The sequence below is a fragment of the Heteronotia binoei genome, chromosome 9, assembly GCF_032191835.1.
Source record: "Heteronotia binoei isolate CCM8104 ecotype False Entrance Well chromosome 9, APGP_CSIRO_Hbin_v1, whole genome shotgun sequence".
NCBI classification, from domain to species: Eukaryota; Metazoa; Chordata; class Lepidosauria; order Squamata; family Gekkonidae; genus Heteronotia; species Heteronotia binoei.
In genome coordinates, this window is record NC_083231.1 from 62150757 (window position 1) to 62173090 (window position 22334).

Here is a 22334-nt window from a genome sequence, read left to right on the forward strand (position 1 = left end):
TATTGACAAAGAGAGGGTGTAAATACATCTCCTGTGCCTGCAGCAAAACATCTACCATTGCACAGAATTTGATTTTTCCACTCCTGTTTCCTTCTTTCAAACAAGGACAAAATATAAAACTACATGGAACTGAAAAGAACTTGAGGCCACATCTTTTGCAGGCCTATGAAGACAAGCTACACCTTCGAGAACGATTGCTGCATATACCTCAAGTAATAAATGGGAAAGCTGAGAACCTTTCTTTATAAAAAGAAATGTACTGTACTTCTCAGCCTGTATTCTTCCAATGGCTCCTGTACCATAATGTTGAAACTGGCTCAACACTATCTTAATTGCAGACCACAGCAAGTCTGAATTATTTTTTTGTACCTGCTGCTTTGTGACCCCTCTTAAGGTGAGGATAATTTTATGGCCAATGCCATGAGACACTATTTCTTTTGGCCAAAGTTAGGGGGTGTATTTTCAGGACATAAAGATTTCTTGCCATGGAAAGTGCATATAGAGCAGCTGCCAGCAGAGGAAAACACTCCAAGTAGAGAACACTGAAACCTCTGTCATAACACTGCTAGCCTGCCTTGGAATTGGCTAGAAGATTTCAACATAGTGGACAAACCTGCATGTATTTATTACCTTCATGTAGAAGATGCTAACCGTCTTTCCTCAGTTCATATTCAACACAATTTACATACAAGTTAGCTAATACCAGGGAATGAACAGTTATTGATTAAACAGAATTGTCAAGCAAAATTCCTTTTGCAGGCATACATCTCAAGCCAACTATTTTAACCTAAGTCTAGATTACTGTAACATACTCTACAGAAGGCTTCTCTGGTGCAGTGAGGTTGGCCATTTTTAAAGGGGTAACAATCAGTACCATATTACTGATTTTGAGGCCCCTTTACTAGTTGCCAATTAGTTTCTGGGTCCAATTGGTGTTCAACTTCAGAGCTTTCATGACCATTCGCATACTTGATTAAGCACCTCTCTGCACACTCCTCTGTGGCAGCTTAATTTCCCCAGCAACATCTGTCAATTCTACCTCTTCTCTTCCTAGTGCATGTTCTGCAGTGGCCAAATTTTAGGCTTTTAGGGTAGGTGTGCCGTGTTTGTGGAACAGTTTCCTGGCAGAAGTCAGTGGGAAAGTGTGTGTGTGGGGTGGGGGAGAGGTGCTTCTACTCGCTGGGCTTCGCAGTAAGACTCTGAAATGGAAGTGTTCCAGCAAGCTTTTGGGTCGAGATAAAGGAAACGAAAGGTCCCCTGTGCAAGCACCAGTTGTTTTCAACTCTGGGGTGATGTTGCATCACGACATTTTCACAGGGTGGTTTGCCATTACCTTCCCCAGTCATCCACACTTCCCCCCCAGCAAGCTGGGTACTCATTTTACCAACCTCAGAAGGATGGAAGGCTGAGTCAACCTTGAGCAGGCTACCTGAACCAGCTTCTGCCAGAATCGAACTTAGGTCATGAGCAGAGAGTTCAGACTGCAGTATTTCAGCTTTATCACTCTGCGCCACGGGGCTCATTTGCTTACAAATAAGTAAAACATCGTTGAATAGAGTAGGAATTCAGTAGCATTCTGAATAAAACTTCGTTGGTCTTAAAGGTGCTACTGGACTCCTACTTTGTTCTATTGCTTCAGACCAACACTGATGCCCACCTGTATCTATCCTTGAACAGAGTCTAATAACATGGAAACATTACTTGTGTGTAGAAGCCAGGCACCAGTCAAGGAGGGAGCAGGGATTTCTGCCACTAGACACACTCAGTCTTTGGTTTGCAACATAGACTCAGCATCACTACAACTAATATACATTTAACTCAATTAACTATTAAATTTATCAACATGAAGCTGCTTTACAGTGAATGAAACTCTTGGTCTGTTATGGTTAGTACTGTCCAGGGCCTCAGGTACAGGTGTTTCACATCCTTTAGCACAGAACCCAAACTCATTGCCTTGAAGTGTTCTCTAGAACTTTTACACGGAACTATGGAATAACCTAGGGGCAATGCAGTAACTATGAAACAGATTTCCCTCTGTCTATTGTTTTTAAATAAAATTAAGACAGCTGCACAGAAAGGTCTGATGGGGATTGGGGGTCACAGATCTTGCAGGTGTTAAGTCCCTGCCTATCTACTCCTCCATATTGTTATCAGTTCTATATTTGGGGGGGATGCAGATTGCTAATCTTCTCCTCTGGGATTACTAGCAAAAGAGGGAACCTTGTGCAAGAAACATGATTAAAGAATTATCACTGCCACACCAGTATCCCTCCCTTCTTCCACACCAGCTTTTAAAAATAAAGGCAGAAATAATTGGAGAAGTTTCTCATCTAGTTGTACCTTAATTCCAGGTGATCTTAGCCAACCATTAACTCTGCATTATGTTGCTTTCTAGACAAAAAATAGTACTTTGCCTAGAATAAGGGAAAGAATAAAAATACCAACAAGAGCAATTTAAGACAAACAATTTGAAATCACTATGGAGGTTATTTTTCCAAAGTTTCCTCTCATCATCAGAAATAAAACTGCAGTCAACATTGTTTGGTTTTTAGACAAAAGCACTGATATTAATGTTAAATTTTAAATGCATTTTGAAACAAAATTATGAACAACAAATAGATTTTTAGAACCATCAGACTTTACTTCTGGAACACTTGCCCTAAAAATTCATTTCGTATTAAACAGAAAAATTAACATCTAATGTTCTACACTCTTCTGCAGCCTCAAAAACTTTTGTACTTCAAGATACAGTACAACAAGGCACATACAATTCTCTTCCTTCAGAACACAGCAGAGACACTCCCTGAAATAATTTTAAAATCCTCAAAGCAATTAGAAATACTACAAACTTTGCATTTTTCTCAAAAACTTGGTTCCTACAAGACCATGCACACTTAGAAAAGTGGTTTAACAAGCACATTAAAGTGACTTCTTTATATATGTACCTGCAATGCAAATTATACTGCATTTCAATTGTTCTTACCTTAGATTACAGTGTTAATATTTTGGGTTTTCATTCATTTTAAAGGTTAAACCATCCATCTCTAGTACCTTTGAGGATTTACAAATTTATGAAAAAATTAAACCCACCCCAAATTGTACTGGGGTTGAGTAATCACCTCTTCTTCAAAGTAGTATACTTTCACCACAAAGTTTGGGACTACATGTTGCTGTAAGTGCTTTTGTTAGTTAATCTAGTGTCATAAAAGTCTTCCAATTCCTCTTTTAGCCAAGAATGTCCTTCCATAAAGACAACGGAATTTAAGAGGTAGATTTCTCCATGATGCACTTATTTATTTCAAATAAAAAACAAGGTTCTCTTGAGAACAAAGATCACATCTTGAAAAAAGCTTGATACATTATTTAATACAGTTCAGTGTTTTAACAGTCCTAAGCAGTAGTGGGAGCTGTTTAGGAACCAATGCATTTGATGCTCTCTTCCTCAGAACACTAATCGGCCAATAGTACTAAATCCTCCCCCGCCTCCTCCACCAGTCGGTCCACAGCTTCCTGGGGGATCATTGTCATCAAATCCATTCGGTCGAAAGGAGCATGAAGCTGCAGCAGCTTGCAGGGCCTGTGTTCGAGCACTGAGCTCTTGCTCCTGAAATAAGATCAAAACTGTCAAATAATACCTGGCTAAATCACAGAACAAAATTTTAAATTAATTAAAAAATGTTCAGTTGGGAGGAAATCTCACATTTGACCCAGCTATATCCATTCTATTCAATCACAAATACAGAATGATCAACACCAAAAATGCAGCAAATGAATGGTTCGCTGACGCTTTACAACAGAGATGAGCAGCTTGTTTAGTACAGAGGACATCATAAATTACTTCAGCCACAACTTCAAACTTTACTGAAGACAAAGAGCCTTGTGAGAATGTCAACAAGATCCTGAGACATTTGAAATGACCTCAACAATTGTAAAGTGTCCAGCTGAGTCATTTTGTGCAGACTGGCCTGACATTAAAAGCCATTATATAGTATTTATTTCAATGGAAACCCCCACCCAGTATGCCATTAATCTAGGTGGGGCCATCTTACATTTGCATACAAGTTACAGTTATATTCAGTAAAATTTGTTCTTGGTGCATAAGTTTTTTAGAGCAGTTGTCTTACATTCGGGGTCACCTTCCAGTCAAGTAAATATGGTGTATTTACAAGCCCCATACTAAAACATTTTTTGCAAAATCTGTTGCAAGATTTCAGGGTGTGGGCTAATATTTACTAAACTACCAGGATTATGAGCACATTGCTATTATTGCAGGAATTCAGTCTAGTAAATTGCAATCAACTTGAGCACATTCTTAGACTTACTGATAGCTTACAAAAAGCTGTTACAGAAACACGGTACAAATCTTACAAAGATACCTATTCCAGAAATGAATTTGTCTCAGTTTTCCTCACTTTTGACAAGAGGTCAGATGTAAGATTTTTCCAGTGGAGCAATTTTACACTGCCATGAATTTCTCAGGAAACTTGCTTAGTACTCAACACACTTACCTTGTTCAACACTATCAGAGCCAAAGATATGTTCAGATTGCACAAAGACAACTGCCAAACAAGTTTGCAACTGCCTGTTGGTCAAAAGCAGACTCACAGCCAGGGTGGATAAAAATCAATTATTATTTTTTTTTAAAAAATCAGATCTTTTAAAATTTAAATAGGATTTTATTTGATAAAACACAATATATATAAAGATAGCTTTCTATAAAAGGTACATTATAGCCCAAATGTTTTTCATCATGAAGGATTAGTTTTTAATTATGCAGCACGGGACTGTATATTCTTGCAATGTTTCAAATTTTTCGTAAATAAAGTCCATTCATTCATTAGGATCCCAATATCATATTTTCCCAGAGGTTTCAGGGAGATTATGGGCAAATTTTTCTGTCTTGAAGATACCACTACAGATGCTTAGTTCCAGTTCTCAAAATTGTGAATTTGCATCTGCAGAGATAATATGCCTCTTAACAGCAAAAATGTTTTAAATAAACATAGGGTTGACAAAAAGACCTTACTCCTATTATTTATCTGCATATTTATGGGAACAATCAATCTTTTACCTCTTAAGTGTTAAGTTTCAAGAAGTTCAACAAATAGAAGACTGTTTGAGGTGGAACAGATCTGTATAAGTTGGAGATGTTAAGAGCTAAGTGTGAGGAGGGAGGGGCAAGTAGTAGAAAAGTATACTACTGTTTGAGCAGAATATTCCAGAAGTCTTGAGATATTTGTAAATGTAGCCTCATTGTTGTTTAAAAGCAAATATGTGGGTTAAATGGTAACCATATAAACTATAGTTGTTATTCCTGTTTGGTCCTTGAATCTGTTAATCCTCATTATGCTTTATGCTACTTTACTGTTTACCCTCTACCTATTTGAGCAGACTTCGGAGGATGGTGGAAGACAGGAGGACCTGGCATGACTCGGTCCATGGGGTTGCAAAGATTCAGACTGGACTGAGTGACTAAACAATATATATATGAACTGGTAATTTCCATTTCATAGTACCTGAAGAAGTGTGCATGCACACAAAAGCTTATTATACCTTGAATAAAACTTTGCTGGTCTTAAAGGTGCCCCACTAAACGAGAGCCAGTTTGGTGTAGTGGTTAAGTGTGTGGACTCTTATCTGGGAGAACCAGGTTTGATTCCCCACTCCTCCACTTGCACCTGCTAGCATGGCCTTGGGTCAGCCATAGCTCTGGCAGAGGTTGTCCTTGAAAGGGCAGCTGCTGTGAGAGCCCTCTCCAGCCCCACCCACCTCACAGGGTGTCTGTTGTGGGGAAAGAAGGTAAAGGAGATTGTGAGCCGCTCTGAGACTCTTTGGAGTGGAGGGTGGGATATAAATCCAATATCATCATCATCTTCTTCACTAGACTCAAACTTTGTTCTGCTGCCACTTGAATCTATGCTATATGTTACTGTTTTAGTTAAAAAAATTTAAACTGTTATTAATGAATACATGAACTCTTGAAGCTGCCTCATACTGAATTAGACCTTTGATCCATCAAACTCAGTATTGTCTACTCAGACTGGCAGCAGCTCTCCAGGGTCTCAGGGAGAGGTTCTCCATATCAACTACTGCCAGATCCTTTAACTGGAGATGCCAGGGATTGAACCTGGGACCTTCTGCATACCAAGCAAATGCTCTACCACTGAGCCACAGCCCGTCCTTATGTAATGATTATTTTTCTCCTTCCAATAAACTGAAAAATTGCCCAAAAATGAATGGTTAACCTATTAAACTGGAGATAATTATGAAATCATTGTGAACAATTTCAAATGGTAAATAAAAAAATCATTAATTTTCTGATATAACAGTAAACCTAAGCTAAATGAAAAATGTTCTAAAGTGAAACCTTAATCTCCTTTGTAAATAGTAACGTTTCATCAACCAGCAAGAATGAGCCTTTATGTAGAAAGCCATGATTTAAATGAAATCCATCCCACTCATAGCTCATCAGCTAGGACTCAGGCTCAGACCCTTCTCACTCAGCAAAATATAGGCTCACTAATGGCACTTGTTCATGTAAATCAAGCTATTAAAATAAGGCATTCAATGCTCTGCACAGAAACAAGCATGCTAGGTTGGACCCTACCACTCTGTAGATCACAGAAATTTATCTGATGCTAATGCGCACACTATGAAGTTGTACTGCAGCTGTGAAGGTAATCTGTATTGTGACTTGGATCACACAGCAGAAGTTCAGATATTTCAATCGCTTCTATTAAACTATCGGTTTTACACTGTGTAAGGTGGCTGTCTGAAAATGTTCAATAACTTGCTTGAGAGCAACCATTATGAACTATTTTTTCACCTGGCAAAAACAGAGTGAAAGAACCTAACTTTTCACATTGTTTAGAGTTAACATCTACTATATCACTTCTATCAATGTCTATCAATGCCAATGTTAAGAATAATTTAACTTGGATTATCACCCTAAATGACTACCACATAAGCTACCTACAGAAAATTCAGTTTACTGGTATTTATAAAATTAACTCAATTCAGACCATGTTGAAGTACACTTATAGTCACTCTGATTTGACAGCATGTCTGCAGTAACAGTTAGCAAGCCAAAAGCAGAAAGTGTTAAGATACAAAGCCAAAAAAGCCAGTACAGCCACTTTTTTACTGCATTCATGGACAGTCTATACCTTACCTGTAAATATAGCTTATTGTCTTTTGTAATAGCATCCATAAGATCTTTCTGCAGTGGAGGATCTCCATTGACCCAGAGCCCATTGGGTGATTTAGTGCCAAGAACAGTTGTACTGTTCTGTTTTTTGTAAAACAACACATAAGCAGTATCCTTGGGGAACCGGCTTGTAATTTTCTGGACTGACTGAAATGAGGTAAATGTCACTCTGCTGTCATTAAATAAAAACCACTCCTTTGACACCTCATTTTCATCCAGGTCCTTTTCAACAGCTGCAACTGGAGCCTCTCCAGCCATTAAGTTACTTTGTGGATAAGCTAAAGCCAAACTTTTAGCTTGATCGTATGGCCCTAACGAGGGCCCTGAACTAGCAACATTTCGGGCATAAGAGTAATAATGTCCACTTTCAGAAGATATGCCAGAGTGCACAACTACAGAACTTAATACATAAGGGACTAGTTGAGAACAACATACTTCTTCAGCACCAGAAGGTTTGAGCTTTTTAGCTAGATTCTCACCAGTGTCAGAAAAATCAAGTCCCGCAGACCACAGACCTGATACTTGCCCCAGGGATGGCACAGTTCTTTTGACAGGTAACTCCAGAATAAGTGGCAAAGAGACATTGTCTAAGATTTTGCGCCTAATGTGACATTTGGGGTCATATGAGAACCTCAACAGAGTGAGAATGAGGTATTCTGGCTCCTCCACAATTTGCATAGTTTTTTCTGCATTCTGTAGAGAGGCACATTTTTCACAATAATATTTGTTGTCTCCTTTAAGGACTTCAGGCGCCAGAAAATAATTCAGCAAGTCAGTAACAGAGGAAGTAGCTTCACTAACATATTTCTGCAAACTATCCTTGTCTTCAGCCTTGCACACAAAAGAGTCTGAAGCATTTTCACAGTTTGACTGTCCATCATTTGTGAGCATTTCACAGCAGTCACTAACTGTTTCCACCACTGGACTGCATACCTTAGTACTAACTTGCTCCATACTGTCATCTTTCCCTTCAGACAAATTTTCTGAATTTTGTGGGTTAACATTTTCTAAGAATATAGGAGGACAAAAAGCAAGTGAAAGATCTGTGAAGGCTTCTTCTTTGTAAGAAGTACTTTTGCAATTTAAACAGCATATACTTGTCAGCAGTTTCCCTCGAAACATTTTTTCTATTAAGGTTCTCTCTTCTCTTCCTGTACAAGATGGGTTGGTAAACTTCTGTGTCTTACTAGACACCTCCTGCACCAGTGATTCTTCATTCATGTCATCTTGAAGTTTTGATGAAGACAGAACTTTCAAGGTCCTCTCTTCTTCATGAAGTCTAAGAGATGGAAATTCCAACCAGATTATTTATTTCAGCCATGCCCTTACTTATACTCCTGTAAATGTATACACCTGAACAGGACTAGAGCGGAAGGAAAGGCTGTGAATGGGACTTTTACACTTTATGACACTGTTGGTATCAGCTGTGGTAATTTACTATTGTCAAGTTATAAATACAGAAAGACCACGACTCAGCCTATAATGGGACTTCAGGACATGAGAGAAAATTTGATTTTATATGTGACAAGTTAATTGATATCAAGCCCGCCTCATACTTAGAAGCTTATTATGGAGACACTAGCACCAGACTGTTTAATACATGTAACGTCCCCCCTGACATCGACCCGTGGACAGCCATTAACAATTAAGAGCCCATTGTTAGTAATTAGAGAGGCTAGTCACTTCCCAGACAGATAATCTCTTTCTGGGATACAAGTGGTCTACAGCAGGGGTGGCCAACGGTAGCTCTCCAGATGTTTTTGCCTACAACTCCCATCAGCCCCAACCACCATGGCCAATAGCTGGGTTGATTGGAGCTGTAGGCAAAAAAAAAAAAATCTGGAGAGCTACCGCTGGCCACCCCTGGTCTACAGGAAAGACCAAGAATCGGCCTGAAAACAGTAGGGGGCTGAACCCTAGGTGTTACCATTAAGAGCTGGCCTCCACGCTGGAGGACAGAAGAAAAGCTCTATAATTTCAGTTTTTGAACATCACTATGAATTCAAAGTCGAAATGAAATCTGAAATAATATAAGAAACCACTTTAGTTCTTTGCTAGAAATTCAGCTTCTAATCTCTGAAGTCTGGATAGACTCCTATTACTTGCAGCTTTAAATTAAACTCTGGCCAGAGACAAATTAAGAGATACCCAAAAGACCACAACCTTTGTTTTAACATGTAATTTTTTGTTTTATGTGAAAAACACTCTTTAGTCAACCATGTTAACAAGAATCATAGTACCCCAAAATATTGCATATTTCAAAACCCAAACAGCACTGATAAGTTCTAAAATGTCAAACCTGTCTAGCAGGAACCTGAGATATTCAGAGCAATCCTGCTGAGATCTAGGAGTAAACCATGGTGGTCTTGAAGCTTCAAAGAAAATTCGAGGAGCATATGCTTCCCTCTATATGCGGGGGGAGGGGGATAAGGCAAGGGGAACATGAGTATTATTGAGGCTAATCTAATAGGCATTTCATAATTTCTGAAGAGAGACAGTGAATATAGATTCTAGTGAGTAATACACTAAAGACTTGCAACATAACAAAATATTCAAGTCGTTGAACTGCACTGCATAAAATCATGCAGTCTTTATATCTTCAATGTATCAGTTAATACCAAAATAGTAATCTAGAATCTAAAAAAATTTAATATACCTATCTACAATCACCAAATATGCTTCAATATAGCAAGCATGTTTAAAACAGAAATCTTTGAGAATAACATCAGCTCCTTATACATGTGAAAGCACTACCTACAACTGTGTTTTATTTCAATTATATTGCCCCATCTTAACTAGTTCCTATTAGAAGTACTATTCAAATACCTAGTTACCAAAAACTTGATGAAACTCCCACTTGGCTTAACAAAGCTGACGTATGTTCCTCCTCCTACTACCTCATTAATTTAGTTTACTACACAAATACACATTTTTATCTAGAATTCCAAAGTATCATTGTATTTAAACAGATTCAGTTAATTCCAAAAGTGCAGTATACAACAATTCTGGATATGACAAAAATAAGAACATTTAAAAACTTACACACACCTGAGTATGAGCCAAAAATGCAAAAAGATGTTGCAACTTTCTCATTAGGGAATTGCAGCCATTCAAATTTAAAGATAACACATGTCTCCGGAAACTGCAAAGGAAAGGGGAAGGGGAGAAGGATGACAACTTTTTCATATATTGTTACAAACAAAATGTTCTGATGCCACAGATAAAATTTATCAGGTAACAATGAATTTTGCCAGTGTTTGCTTTAATAATGCAGCATAGTTTTAAAACAGAGGATGCCCCAAATACACCACTGATGAAGATATTTCTTTATTTATTTATTTTATTCGATTTATATCCCGCCCTACCCCACCGAGGTGGGCTCAGGGCGGCTTACAACATAAAAACCAACGAAATCAATTTAGATACATTAATAATGCATTAATAATTATAATTATACAGTAAAATACATAAAATACATATAAAATACATAAAAACACATAAAACTCACTTCAGTATGTACTATGCTACCTTCCTTAAATCAATTCTTCAATATTCCAGTATTAAATAATCTGGTGTTCGAGATTTGAGTGTTCAGGCATTCCGATAACGGTTAATTGTATGCCAACCGGAAGAGGGCTGTTTTGCAGGCCCTGCGGAACTGTTCAAGGCTCCGCATGGCCCTCACCTCCTCCGGGAGCTGATTCCACCAACAGGGAGCTGCAATCGAGAAGGCCCTGTCTCTGCTCACTTTCAGACGGGCCTCCTTTAGCCCAGGGATTGTAAGAAGGTTTTGGGACCCCGATCTCAGCACTCTCTGGGGAACATGTGGGGAGAGACGGTCCCTAAGGTAGGCAGGTCCCAGGCCATAAAGGGCTTTAAAGGTCATAACCAGCACCTTGTACCGAACTCGGTATGTTATCAGCAGCCAGTGCAGTCCCCGAAGCCCCGGCTGAATGTGCTCCCATCTAGGGAACCCTAACAACAGCCGGGCAGCGGCATTCTGCACTAGCTGTAACTTAAGATACTCATCTTAAGATACTCAAAAAGCCAGCTTAATTTTTAAAGCCACAGTTGAATTCACTCACATTGTAAGATAGTGAAAGCTTTCTTAACTTGAAGTTTATACAATTCTGCAATAAAAGGAAACCAAGCCTCAATTGTCAAAAGTGCTTAAGAGCACCAATTTCCATCTACCAATTTTTAATCAGAATTTGAAAAATTCTGTAAATGCTAACATTTCTATCGGCATTCTGTCATGTATGGTTCCAAACTCCAAGAACGTTTTCTCTGTAATGAAATGTTTTGATTAAGGAAAAATTAATTAAGCTGAGTAGATTCCAAAATGTTACTTAGTTGCAATACCAAAAACAGAGCCATGGATGAAAAAGAATGAAGACACTGGTACACAGCTGAGTACTCCAATTCCTTACAAGAGGAAGTTTAAACTTACTCTGTAGCCATGAATAATGCCTGAATCACACTGTTCATATAACAGGTATTTCCTAAATTAATTAGACCAGTCTTTCCAGTTTCAGATTTTCCAGAAAATCTTGACAAACAAGATTGCAAGGAATTGGATTGAGAGGTCCATGCACTCTGATTCAGTATCATCTTAATTTTCTCTTCATTGGGTTTGGGAAGATCCTGTGGAATGGGGAAAAGAGAGTTGAACACTGAGAACAATATCTCTCTGCATTATTTGTTTTTATAAACACTGGCTTCCACCAGGCAACAATCTTGCACTTTGCAATCTTCCACAGTCCCAAACCTGGCCTCAGTTTTTTTGCTAGTTGAGCAAAAGTACCATGTAGTAGTTGTTTTTGAAAGTACTGACACTACCATTGTTTGGCCAGTCATCAAAAATTTACTGTAACACACACTCCTAGAGTATCCACTATAAAGACATTACTAGGCCTGTAGGTCACTTTTGAATTGTATCCCTGCTACTTTGCTAAGAAAACCACCTTGAGCTTTAATCTCTGGCAGCAAAACAGAACATTTGTTCACTGTTTGATACATCCTATTGGTTATGATGCTGATATCAAAAGATCTAATTTCAGTTCTAATAGTATTAACAGTGATATTTTTCTTCAGAGAAATAAGTGCCCACCTCTAACTGCAATGAATAAATATCTGACCAACACACATTAGGCTTTATCAAGTATTATAGAGTTCCCTTGGAAACTGATCAGGAAAAAAATTAGGCTAACTCATATAACCATTTCTGAAATCAAACCAGTTTAGGCCAATTCAAACAACCATTTCAGCAATCACTCTCCAACAGTCACCAAAGCAGCCTATGAAAGGGATTCTCCAACAGGATGAGAATACATCCCACACTTGAAGTATTCTTCTGGAGGAGGCAATCTAAGACTTTCCTTCACAGCACTGAGTAAACTTGCAGTGCCTTCAACCCCCAAATGATTACAAGAACTGCACTTTAAAGTGTACTCAACTAGCTCTGTATTTCAAGGCTGCTTCTTGCACAGGATCTTCACACATTCAACATGCCCATACTTTATACAGAAGATAATTTTTAAGTGTACATACACAGAGAGTTCTTCTTGGATTTACTTCCTGTCTTTCATTAACGGATGATCTTTGCAGTTTTACAATCTCAAGCAGCTTTACTTAAAGTCACAACATGACCCATGAAGGCAATGCAAAAGTCAAGTTCTGAACCCAAGGTATGCATTCTACAAATAAAATACTTAAATATCTGCATCAGCATACCTTTACAGCTTCTAAAATAGGTTCATAGAGTTCCGGGAATCCAGAATAATGATACATCATACAGTGTATTAGCTCACTCAGCTGTTCCAAAAAAGTTGCACTGGAAGGCAGGCCATTGCTTTTGAATGATTTTACAAGCTTGACCACATGTGGAACAATCTAATATTAAGATAAAAAGAGAAAAGGCACCTAAAACTCAAAGATTTTGTCATGAACTACATTTTTGAAGCCAAACTGTATTTGGGGGCCCTTGATATATTCAATCTGGCAATAACATTTCAATAAAACAAACTGTACTGTTCTTAACCATTTGAGCACACTCTGTTGTGGGGGAGGAAGTTATAGGAGATTGTGAGCTGCTCTGAGATTCGGAGTGGAAGGCAGAATATAAATCCAATGTCGTCTTATTATTATTACTGCATTGTAATATATAATGAAATAATTATACAACTCATGGCCCGGTTGATAACAGAACATGGATCGCTACCGCTCCATGGCCTGGGGGTTGGGGACCCCCTAAGGTAGAGCACGGTACAAAAATAAGGAGCTATCAATGAGATATTGTATTATAACTCATTTAGACATTTTCCTGTTCATCTCACTAACATTTGTTTAGCCATTGCAGGCTAATTTTTGGCTCTTACTTGCTCCTGACGGTCAGCAACCTGACCCCATGTGCAACCCGACCCCATGACTATTATGGGTAGTTTAGAACTAACTCAAATATGCCTTTCCCCTTTTAAAATCTAATCATACATGCACTGCAGTCCTGAACATATTTTGCTCATAATTGTTCTCAGTAGCTACGTTTAGACATGACAAACATGCCTTAAATACTTCTTGTTGACTTAGTTTTTCATTTGCATTGTTTTCCAGTTCTTTAATACTAGTCTTACTGCAGTGCTTATTGGGAGCCCTTGCTCTGATTTTCATATTTTATAATCTGCCTTAAGTCTCAGTGAGAAACAGAGGCAATAAATTATTATTTTATTATTGATGGTAATGACAATACTAACAACCACTACAATTAAACAGTTACTGTGTATGAACATAGCTTGCTCTCATGGCTTCCCAATTTCCCAAAGCATCTACATTCAATCATCATGAAAACTGACACTTGATTAAACCAGAAAACTTTCAATCAAGCAACACATGTGCAAAGTGAGAAAACTGAGAGTGCACAAGTAGTTTTTGTACCCAATCTCTGTTTAGTTACAGTTTCCTCTATTCCTGCGTGCTTGCAAAATCCACTCCCCACCCAAGTATGCTCAAGGCTGCAATCTAGATTTGAATAAGAAAAAGAATGATGGGACCAACCAATTATACAAATCTACCGCTCTAAAAAACATGTTTATGCTATTTGTAAGGGGATGTTTTAAGGCTCAGACGACAGCTTACCAAGTGAAAAGCCTCTGGAGAATGCTGAAAACTAAGCAACATGTGAGAAAGGACAGCTAAAGCACCAGGTCTCACAAGAGGAAACCAGAGTCGATTAAAAACCTAAGAAAATACAAGCAAACAAAAACAGAATGACCAACAGAATTAACAGATATTCAGTAGTGAAGTTATGTTTTATAGACTATTTAAGACTCACTAGAACAAAAAAGGTAAAATATCAACTATTCTATAAAATAACCTGGCAGCTGCACTACAATTATAACAAGCCTACCACTAAGTTACCATACTTACCAGTCCAATTTTAAGCAGAGTAACATCAATAAGGATAGTAAACTTCTGGACTGCAGCCAATCCTTTTAACAGTGCGATCACCCAGGTCTCCACATGCTGAGCTAATGGCCAAGAAAGCCAGTCAATCATTCTGAAAAGTGACAGGTACATGTGTTAATGTCTTAGGCACAAAACCTGTGTTCTACTAAACAGTTCAGTCAAACCTAGGATTAGTTTGCACAACAGGAGCACAACAGGGAAGTCACCTAAAGTCACACCAAGAGCAAATTCAATTGCATGGCATCACTCCAAGGAAGTTCTTTTGTTGCAGAGAAATCATATTTGTCACCAGAATTTTATCATTTTTAACACAGTGCAACTGCAAACAGTAATTTAAATCTTACTAACTATAAAAACATAACACAATTCACAAACAGAATACAATTTACAGGCCAATGAAGTCATACATCATTAAAACCCAATTAAATATTGTTCTTCAAATTGCTGTTGAACTTTGGCTACAACTTCCTACAAAGTATATTTCAATTTGCAAGCAGCAGTTGGATCTTTGTTGTGCAATCCTTTCCTAAAAGTAACCTCTTAAGTAATTATAAATAGAACAGGACAGCAAACACCTAATGCGGTTGCACAAGTGTCAAGGCACAGTTAACAAGCAATGCATTTCTCTAACCCTTCTCCCCGCTTGTCATTTTGTAAATATTTACTAGCAAAGGCAGTATACAGATAGCGTTCATTAAGTATCATCCTGTCCAAAGAACTTACTGTGACATTAAAATGACAAGAAAGGGGTTCTTGATACATAGATGTGCCATTGCATACTGGGCCTTCCTTATACAAATATGTGCCAGTTACTGTCACCATTCAACATGTTTTGATTGTTTCCACATTTCCTTGAAGTGGTGGAAGCTTATGTTTGTGCAACAACAATATTATCTGTTCATCATTGACATCAATAACCAATGGGGAAGAACAAGTGCCCCAGCATTTCTGCCAACTTTTAGAGCCTCATTCGCCTATGGGAAAATATGGAATGGCCACAGTGACAGTAAAGACAGGCAACAGGCAAGCCCTTTGACATGGTTTTTAAAGGCATGTACCAAAAAGTAAGCATAGCATAAACAATTAAACAATTGGATATGGATACCTGAAAAACACCCCAAAGAACCTCTTAACCTATACTGTTTTGTGATGTCACTGGAAACAAGCCACAAGTCACCAAAGAGTCCTACCATTGCGGAATAATAGGCTCTAAGGACAGCACCTCTATTGAAAAAGCATGTGACTGAACTGTGATCAATCTGTACTTGGAAGAATATCAGCAGTATCTAAGATAGAGCTGTAGCCAGTTGGGAAGGGGGGGGGGGGGAGCAAAGGGATGCCCCCTATAGGATCTGCAGCATGCCTCACCCAATCTTTCCTTGTAGATTTGGGACAAATTTAAGCACAAACTCTCCAGTATATTCTCAATGGTTTTTTTTAAAAAAGTGCACTGAATCTCTCTAACTATGATACTTCTGAGGATTAATATATTGATTGGAGTGTAAAGGGGCCCAGAATTTTTAATGATAACAGTAACAGGGCAAATTACAAGCATTATCTGATATTTTCAATTTAGATATTAACAAGGGAAATTATTATTTTCAAACATGGTTATTAGGATAACGGCAACTGTTCAAGAATCTAATGTTTAAAAAGCCAGACAACTCACCTGAACAGTTATATCAGTTTTTTAAATAAATTGTACTAAACAAAGAATCAAGTTTACATGCAAAAGTAGAGGAAATACAAAGTTTTCCATTGATATTTGGGACCAAGTATGAAAGAAAACAAATTAATGCATATTTTGCACAATATTAAGGGAAACTGTTAAAAATGATACATCAATGGTATCTAATCATCTCTCCTAAATCTAAGAATCCAAAAATAGCAATTAATGTTAGAAATGTTAATAGGAAAAGAGGGATTCATTGTTAATAGACAAGTAAAAACAATAAAATGTTTCGGATAACAAATACAGTTCACGAGCAAGATGACTGAGATTAAATTTATCCTTGATTTATCTCTTCTGTCACATTTCAAACACCCCCTATAGTCTACAACCTATGGTAAAAATCTTCTGGAACTAGCAATTTTCAATTATTCATGGACAAAAAGGCTGTATTTCTGCCCAAGACAAACCTCTGCTGTGAATGCTACCTCAGAGAAAGATACACTAAGGTTCTGATAGTAGCTATGGACTGAAAAGCATTTCTGTTCAACAAGGTTTATTTACTAAAAACTGAGATTGTAGCTGGTATCACTACTTGGCTAAACTTCCAATTACATTTGAAAGCACAGTGCAAATGAAGGCTGCATGTTTGTGTGCTCCACATCACCAGCTACATGTCTCAACAATGTAAACAGCACAGTACAGTAGAAGTTAGTTGTGATCAAACTTCACTGAGATAACGGGCAAATGAGTAACAATCACACAAGCTTATTGGAACTCAACTTGCTCTCAAGATGGTGATCACAGGACTGTAATCTTTGCCTCACTTCACAGCTTTAATGGGACCGATTCAAGAGCAACTTCTGCTGGATTGTGCTCACTAGGGTGTAGAGAGGAATCTTTTGCAGAAAAGTTGTCTATTCAGGACAATTTTGCTTATGATAGCTAATTCCTCAAAAGAAAACAACCCAGTTTGTGCTGCTGAAAGAAGCACTGTCTGACTTTGGATGACTAACCTTTAAAGTCTAGCAAACCAGAATGAAAGGCCTGGATCCAAAGAGCTTCCCACGAAAGCCCTATATAAGGGATATGTGTGTTTCCTGTGGGCCGCAATGGCATACTGTGGAAAGGACTGGATAGAAATAATCTCTATTACTGGAAAACCACTCACAAGATCCTGGGTCCAATTTAATGTTCCCATGCAGCACCCATAATTATTTAGTACTATACCACATTATTCAGACACACACACACATACTTTCCAAAACAGAAAAGCAAGAAGCCATAATCAGACATACATACATACATATATACATACATATATATATATATATTAAATTTTATGGTACGAAGGAAAGAATGCACTTTCTTTGTATCATTAAAAACTAAATACATTATTTTCCAAGTTGTGATTTCCAAGACTTTAACAGGATTTGTATTTGATTTAACAGCCAGGCAGATAATATGGTTCTTTTCTTGGGTTCCAATGTTCAGCTAGTCAATATGATCAATTTACAAAATGTCACACAATAAATTTTTAAAATAAATTAATTGTAGTATAAATATTTATAAAATGGTGGTCAGCGAGTTACAATTGATTTGGTCTGCTTTGATTAGTATATGCATAATGTAAAACCACACAGCATGTAACCAGAATATTTTACTCTAGTGCATAATTAACCAACAAAAATGATTTAACCCAGACTGCTCAAAACTGCCTTTTCATGCTCTTCTCTGCTATAAAGACCATACCTGCACAAAGCTTGTGTCATACTTGCATCTTTTACATTTGGGTCTGTCGTAAGGCTTCCAATGAGTACTGTAATCATCTGTAATGGGATATGCTGCACAAGACTTGCCAGGGCAACAGAAGGTTCAAATGAAGTATCTACAATGGCAACATCAAATTAAACATCAGAAGCAAAATAACACCTTTTTCTTCTCAGTTTGGTTTTCAGGGCATTAAAGAATTCTCAACTTGGGAGAAAGGATGTAAGTACTCACTCAGAAGAAGATTTACTTGGTGTGTGGAGACAACTAACCAAAGTTACCTAAGTTTTTAAATGCTGTTAGCCCTTTTGAGGACATTATGGTCAAAATGCTCAATACAGAGTCATGTTCTGCTTCCTGCTTTTTTAAAAACAACTTTTTAAAGACTATAAAGACAGTGCTACCATGAAGTTTACTCAAGGTCTTTTGTTCCTTCGTAACAATACGTAAAGCACATACTTGTATAACAGACTCAACTAGCTGAGTCAGACTTCGCTAGCTCTGTCATCACTCCACTATAGCACATCCTTTGATGCCTCTCAGTTTCTGATTATGGGGCAGTTGTATGAACAAACTCCTCGCTTCAGTAATATTACAACTTTTCTAACCCTGGCTTAATGCAGACCATTCAATATCCAGCAATTTACAATACCTTCATGGCTTCAAAAATTATTAATACAAAGCCTTCAACCTATACGTTTATTGACGAACAGCCACCCACAGTAAAATGTAAGATGGCTCTCATATGCCACAGAGGATTGCCAGGGAAGATTCAAACTTCTCCCTGAATCAACTGTACCTAAATCAACATTAGAACTGTCATTGGTGAGTAAGACTTAATCTAGCTTGTTGATTTTAGAAAGCTGGAAATTCAAACGCCTCTGGTCCCACTTCCAATCCTTCCAACATTCTAAAATATTTTATGAGCATTAAAAACTATAAACAAATTCTAACTGGATGTTTTTACACCTGGAGTCAGTGTGTGTGGATAATTAGAATGTCTAGACTGGGATCTGGAACCCAGGTTCAACTCCTACTCTTCCAAGGAAACTTTCTGGATAACTTTAGGCCAGTCACACACTCTCAGGCAAATCTACCTCACAGGATTGTTGATGGTGGTGGAAAGTGCCAGCAGATCACATTCAACTTCTAGTGAACCCATAGGGCTTTCAAGGCAAAAAACATTTGGAGGTAGTTTGTCATTGTATGCCTCTGCATAACAACCCTGGGTTTCTTTGGTGGTCTCCCATCCAAATACCAGCCAGGGCTGACTCTGTTTAGCTTCCAACACATAATAAGATTGGGCTAGCCTGAGCCGCCTAGATCAGGATGATAAAATGGAGAGGAAAATTATGTAATCCACTTTGGGTTTCCACTGGGGAAAAAAGTATAAATGAAGCAAACAAATTAGAGAATTAGTTGTTGTCTGTGCTGTATGGAACTCATTGTCTGATCCAAATAACAGCCTAGAAGACATTTTGCTCACCTGCATGAGTCTTGATTGTGTGTGTTCCCAGAGCCACATAGATTGAGATCACCTAGAACCAGTTCCATAACCACAATGGAATAGTTTTAAAGATCTCCTGAAGAGAAGCACATAACTTTCTTTCTCTTTTTAAAGGAAAAGCCCTAGTGTAACTACTATAAAGAGCCTGACGGCAGAGAGAGAGAGAGAGAGCGCGCACACACGCAAACTTGTGTGGAAATAATGTTCGCTCACCAGTAGAGGAGATAATGGCGAAGAGTTCCTGTAGGGAGGGCAGCAGGGTGTCGGGCTCGGCCTTCCAGATACTGCGCAAAAGATTGCTGACTTGGGTGACTTGGGAGACGTACAGGCGCAGCTCGGCCTCGCGGGTACCTTGCGTCTGGAAGTGGGCGATGCTACGCACTAACTGCTGGCAGAAGGCGAGGGCAGGTTTCCTACCGCGGGGCAGGCACTGGGGGAAATCGCCGAGCAGCTGGCAAAGGCGGGCACAGAGTGGGGCTGGCGGCCTCTCGCCCACCAGCCTTAACGCTTCTTCTTGCAATAGCGCGAAGAGTTCCAGAACAGCCGGGCAGCTGATGAGAAGGCGCAAGCCGGCCTGGATGAAGTCCAGCACGGCCGGGTCGAGTCCGGGCCCGAGACCAAGGGCCGGAGACATCGGTGCCAAAGAAGACGGCGACGCCGAGCCTCGTCCCTGCAGCAAAGCCAGCACCAGGTCGCGGGTAAAGAAGGCCTCGAAGTCGTCCCGGTGGTGGCGAGCGTAGGCCTCCAGCACCTGCCGTCCCACCTGGCGCTGGAAGTGGTCGGGTCCCTGCAAGATGAGGCGGGTGCTGAGAGCAAACATGGCCCGGCACTGCGGCCCGCTCAGAGGCGTCTCGGCCGACTCCACCACGCGCCTCACGATCACGCGCTTCACCTGCAGCGGGTGCGACGAGCTCACCAGCCCCTCCAGGATCTTGTCCATGGCGACCACCGGGCTAGCATCGGCCACCCGGCTCCCTTAAGGCCCTCCTCTGCGCCCAGCAGCGGCCGCGTCTCCTTCCGGCCGCTCCTGGACTCGCCGCTCAACATGGACCCAAGCCGGCCGCTCTCATAAGCCTTCTCAAAACCGGCAGCTCGGAGGCCCCAGACACCGGGAAGCATCTGACCCGGAAACGATGATGCCGCACATAGTCACGTTGGACAGGAAGCACTAAGAATAGGCTTCCCGACCGTGCATCAACGTCGAAGCAAGGGCCACCCTAACAACGCGCATGCGGTGTTGTCGCTGCCGGGGGTGCTGCGGTTCTTGAGTGGTATCCAATCACAGACCGCGTGGAGTGGGACGGACGGCGGCGCGATAAAAGGGGGCGGGACGAGACTAGGGTAGCGGGTGATGCGGGACGGGAAAATTGTGGAGAAGATGATTAAGAAGTTTGGGTGGACGCTTCGTTTTCTCGGGAACGGTTGTTCAGCCTGATGAGCTTCGCCACAGGCAGCCCATATATTTGTTCGAAATTAAACACACATACACTCGCGCATAGCACAGCAGCCCACTGCGGAGAGCCAAAAGCACAGTCTTGTTTGTTCTCTGTTGAAGTTGTTATCCGGCAGCTCTAAGAGATGGACTACCCGTATTGAAAAGATGATGGGGACACTTTTTAGTATATTAACGCATTCGGGAACTTAAATGATAGTTACGCGAATCGACGAGTTTGCGTTGTCCATTTTTCCTCTGCCGACGCTAGAGTCCAGACTTAGGAGGCTGGGCAAGAAATCCTCGTTCTTTCCTAGGTAGTTGGCTCCATGAGTTATCCGTTGTGAAAACCAGTAAATCCAAGCGCTTCGTATTTTTCAGGTGTCATATTTTTAAAAGTTTTCAATTTGGTATGAGATTGACCAAATTTGGCAGAGACTGACCAAGAGAGAGATCTTGGGGTCGTGGTAGATAACACACTGAAAATGTCAAGACAGTGTGCAATTGCAATAAAAAAAGCCAAGGCCATGCTGGGAATTATTAGGAAGGGAACGGAAAACAAATCAGCCAGTATCATAATGCCCCTGTATAAATCGATGGTGCGGTCTCATTTGGAATACTGTGTGCAATTCTGGTCACCGCACCTCAAAAAGGATATAGCATTGGAAAAAGTCCAGAAAAGGGTAACTAGAATGATTAAAGGGTTTGAACACTTTCCCTATGAAGAAAGGTTAAAATGCTTGGGGCTCTTTACCTTGGAGAAACGTCGACTGCGGGGTGACATGATTGAGGTTTACAAGATAATGCATGGGATGGAGAAAATAGAGAAAGAAGTACTTTTCTCCTTTTCTCACAATACAAGAACTCATGGGCATTCGATGAAATTGCTGAGCAGTCAGGTTAAAACAGATAAAAGGAAGTACTTCTTCACCCAAAGGAAGATTAACATGTGGAATTCACTGCCACAGGAGGTGGTGGCGGCTACAAGTATAGACAGCTTCAAGAGGGGGTTAGATAAAAATATGGAGCAGAGGTCTGTCAGTGGCTATTAGCCATAGTGTGTATATGTGTGTGTGTGTGTGTATATTATATATATATATAATTTTTTTTTTGCCACTGTGTGACACAGAGTGTTGGACTGGATGGGCCATTGGCCTGATCCAACATGGCTTCTCTTATGTTCTTATGTGATTGGATAGGGTCACATTAAAATCATGCACTCTACTGGTAACAGTGAGATAAAGGATTTAAGCCCAGTGATTCAAATGAGAACCATCTGATAAACAAA

The 22334-nt window shown here is 39.6% G+C and overlaps 1 protein-coding gene across 1 annotated transcript; it reads right to left on the reverse strand.

The window, feature by feature from the left end:
- Nucleotides 1-2620: 2620 nt before the first annotated feature.
- On the reverse strand, nucleotides 2621-20724 carry USP38 (ubiquitin specific peptidase 38). The gene is made up of 10 exons (XM_060246710.1): nucleotides 19828-20724; nucleotides 18090-18225; nucleotides 14630-14759; nucleotides 14339-14440; nucleotides 12941-13099; nucleotides 11658-11851; nucleotides 10256-10349; nucleotides 9507-9613; nucleotides 7172-8486; nucleotides 2621-3604 (listed from the first exon to the last, which is right to left on the reverse strand). The coding sequence occupies exons 1-10, from the start codon at nucleotides 20552-20554 to the stop codon at nucleotides 3443-3445; spliced, it is 3126 nt and encodes a 1041-aa protein (XP_060102693.1). The 5' UTR covers nucleotides 20555-20724; the 3' UTR covers nucleotides 2621-3442.
- Between the last annotated feature and the right edge of the window lie 1610 nt (nucleotides 20725-22334).